The following is a 2,747-nucleotide window of genomic DNA, read 5'->3' on the forward strand; positions in this document are numbered from 1 at the left end:
GAGTGATCAATAGTTATTCTAGGGTAAATCCTTTTGGATTTTCCCATATTTCCAGGTAACTCTAGTCTCTCTGAACCAGAATTGACTCAACGGTGGCGAGTTGGAGATGTGAGAGTCTTGAGCCCCTGCACTCACATCCTAAGTGGCTTCTAAGGCCATGCACTTTCATTGCTTCATGTGCCCTTTCTGGAGGTAGCCTTGCCACATTATATTCTACTAAGAAGGCACCAATTCTTGTCTCCAAGCAGTGGGACTCACAATTTCTCTGAAAAGTTATTTCTGTTCTGTTTTATTCTTATGAATCAACATCCATGTTCTCTAATCAGTTGAAAACCAAACGAAAGAAGACATGCTTACCACACAGAACCACACACAGATGCACAGACAACACACATAGGAATACCGCTCTGCAGGTCTTCATTAAGCAAGCTGCATGCACTGAGCCCAGGCAACGCTAGATGGGCCTCTGTTCTGTTCATTTGGAACGGTACTTTGTGTGCCTTTTGGTCTAAGCCTCTTGGGACAATGCCCGTGTGTTGTTTGGCTGGCATCATTTCATCTATGGTGGAGGGGCAGGTACAGCTAAGGGGCTGAAGCAGTGACTTGGTCTTACGTGGGGTTAGGAAAAGGTGACCTAAAATCAGCTGATGAGCACAATGGATGCAAACCACATAAACAGACGATCTTTGCACACGAGCCTCCTGGGAAAGATCTGAGGAGATAATTAGGAGTAGTAGCATAGTCATGCAACCAGTCCTGACTAATATCTGTGGCAAATTTTAAACTTAGCTCTCCACGGAATAAAACAAACCACGGGATTTTCTATTCACAGAACAGAACGTTGACTCATAGAAAATGCCACACGATTTCATAGAACCCTGTTTACATAAGTGATAATGGTTCAGAGCCTTATTTTCTATACTAATAAAAAGCCTGCTTTGGTTTTAAGATGCTATCAGAAATGAAAAATGATACTATGCTAGGTATTGCTCGAGATTCCTAGCAAGCAGCCTATAGACCTTTCTGATGTACACAGGCTCGAGTGTGAGAAAACGTACAGTCACAACTTACAGCACTGCATTTTAGGGGCCTCTTGTGATATGTCATGGTGTAAATCATTTAAGAATGACAAACACACAAGTTGCTTACCTGCTTTTCCTCAGAGCTGCCAGAATCTGCAGGGTGTTTAACCTTGAAATAGAAAAGATGGGAATCAGGATGGGATTGTGTCCCGAGGACATGGGGGCCCGCAGTTCATGGTTTCTGAGGTGCAGTGGTACTCACTGGAAGGGCGTAGGCGATGCCTAACAGGCAACAGCAAAGCACTGCAGCCCTCATGGTGGGTTTTCCTGCAAATGATTTATTTTAGGAACTTTAGATATTCTCATAGGTTTAGACAGGGATGCCTATTTATGCTACCACCTTAGACAAGAATCACCAATGCAGTTTGTTTTCTGTAGAACGTTTTCTGCTTTGCAGAGAAATCTGTTCTTTTGAATAATACTATGCTCTTTTGAATTAATATTTGCCAATACCACCTCTATTCTCCATCTCTCCTGACTAAGCAAGGGAGGCCTAAACGTCACAAATCTATAGCCTATTTTTAAATCGTGAGCTCCAGAGATGATGTCTTTACCACTCGATAGCTCCACTTGTTTTAGCCTAAAGGTAAGATCAGTAATCGTCCGATTAATCGATTGAACTGGTATAGAGATTTTTATCTTTTCAGAAGATAAAAACAAATAGGAGAGAAAATAAAATGATGTAAGAAAGTATTCTCTATCTCTCCAGGATGGATTCCAAATACCATGTTTCAATTATGAAGGGGCCACTTAAAGAAATGGAGCCAACCTTTAAAGTGACTTATACCCCTTAGGAAACTAGTCTAGACATTTGAAATGACTGAAAAAAAAACACCACTGTAAGCAACTTTTCTCTATTGTGATAATTAGCATCCTGATGAAAGATTTCACAGCAAAATACAAATGTCCAACATTGAGAAAGAAGTTTCCCCACCCCTTGAAATTAGAATGGATTGAACCATCATAAATACAATAGCATTAGCAGTAAGTGCCCTTTTCCAATACCTAGACAATCATCTATTAATAAGTATGTGGTTCTGATCATTCCAAAGGGGTATGGGACCGTACTTTTCCTTTTTCTGATTTGAAGCAGTGGTTTCAGCTCTTCTAAGAACCCAATGGAAGGATTTAAAATTTTTTATTTACAACAGGCTTTTCAGCATAGCGGCTCATCTTTCTTCCAGTTTTACAATGCATCTAGCATGCTTATTCAAAAGGCTATTAAGAATTTAAGGCTGGACCAACTTCCTGGCAGTTCCAGCTAGTCAGTGAAATTCAATGCAGACAGTCGGGCATAGCAATAGAGGAGCAAACTGCAGACTCACCTTGGCTGGTGTCTGTCTGAGAAGGCTGCCACCGGTGGGAGGAGAGATGCTGCTGCACTCCCGGCCTCCTCTTCTGCTTGCTGACAATCCGGAGCTCCCAGAATTTAAATGCTGCTCCCGGAGTGCTCCACCAACACAGCGAGGTGGAGAGATGCGTCATGAGGTTTGTGCCCAACCCACCTGCGCCCACACTTCCTCTTCTGGTTTTGTGGTTTGCAAACGAAAGCAAACAAAACAAAAACAGCACACACACACAAACTGCTCCTCAGTTAAAACATTACTTATGTGCAATGTCATTAGCCTGCCCTTTCCTATAGGGATCTGGCAGGCAGCACCATGG

At 42.3% G+C, this 2,747-nt stretch overlaps 1 protein-coding gene across 1 annotated transcript in view; it reads right to left on the bottom strand.

Moving 5' to 3' along the window:
- SPP1 (secreted phosphoprotein 1) overlaps positions 1 to 2,508 on the bottom strand; it is an 8,273-nt gene extending 5,765 nt beyond the window's left edge. Inside the window, exons 1-3 of the mRNA XM_045284265.1 lie at positions 2,408 to 2,508; positions 1,285 to 1,349; positions 1,150 to 1,191 (exon numbers count right to left, since the gene is read on the bottom strand). Of these exons, the coding sequence (XP_045140200.1) occupies positions 1,150 to 1,191; positions 1,285 to 1,338 (96 nt within the window). The 5' untranslated portion in view covers positions 1,339 to 1,349; positions 2,408 to 2,508. The remainder of the gene's footprint in view (positions 1 to 1,149; positions 1,192 to 1,284; positions 1,350 to 2,407) is intronic.
- Positions 2,509 to 2,747: the final 239 nt, after the last annotated feature.

Source organism: Echinops telfairi, unplaced genomic scaffold, assembly GCF_000313985.2.
Source record: "Echinops telfairi isolate 266 unplaced genomic scaffold, ASM31398v2 ScPeMD7_7468;HRSCAF=8506_0, whole genome shotgun sequence".
Lineage (NCBI taxonomy): Eukaryota > Metazoa > Chordata > Mammalia > Afrosoricida > Tenrecidae > Echinops > Echinops telfairi.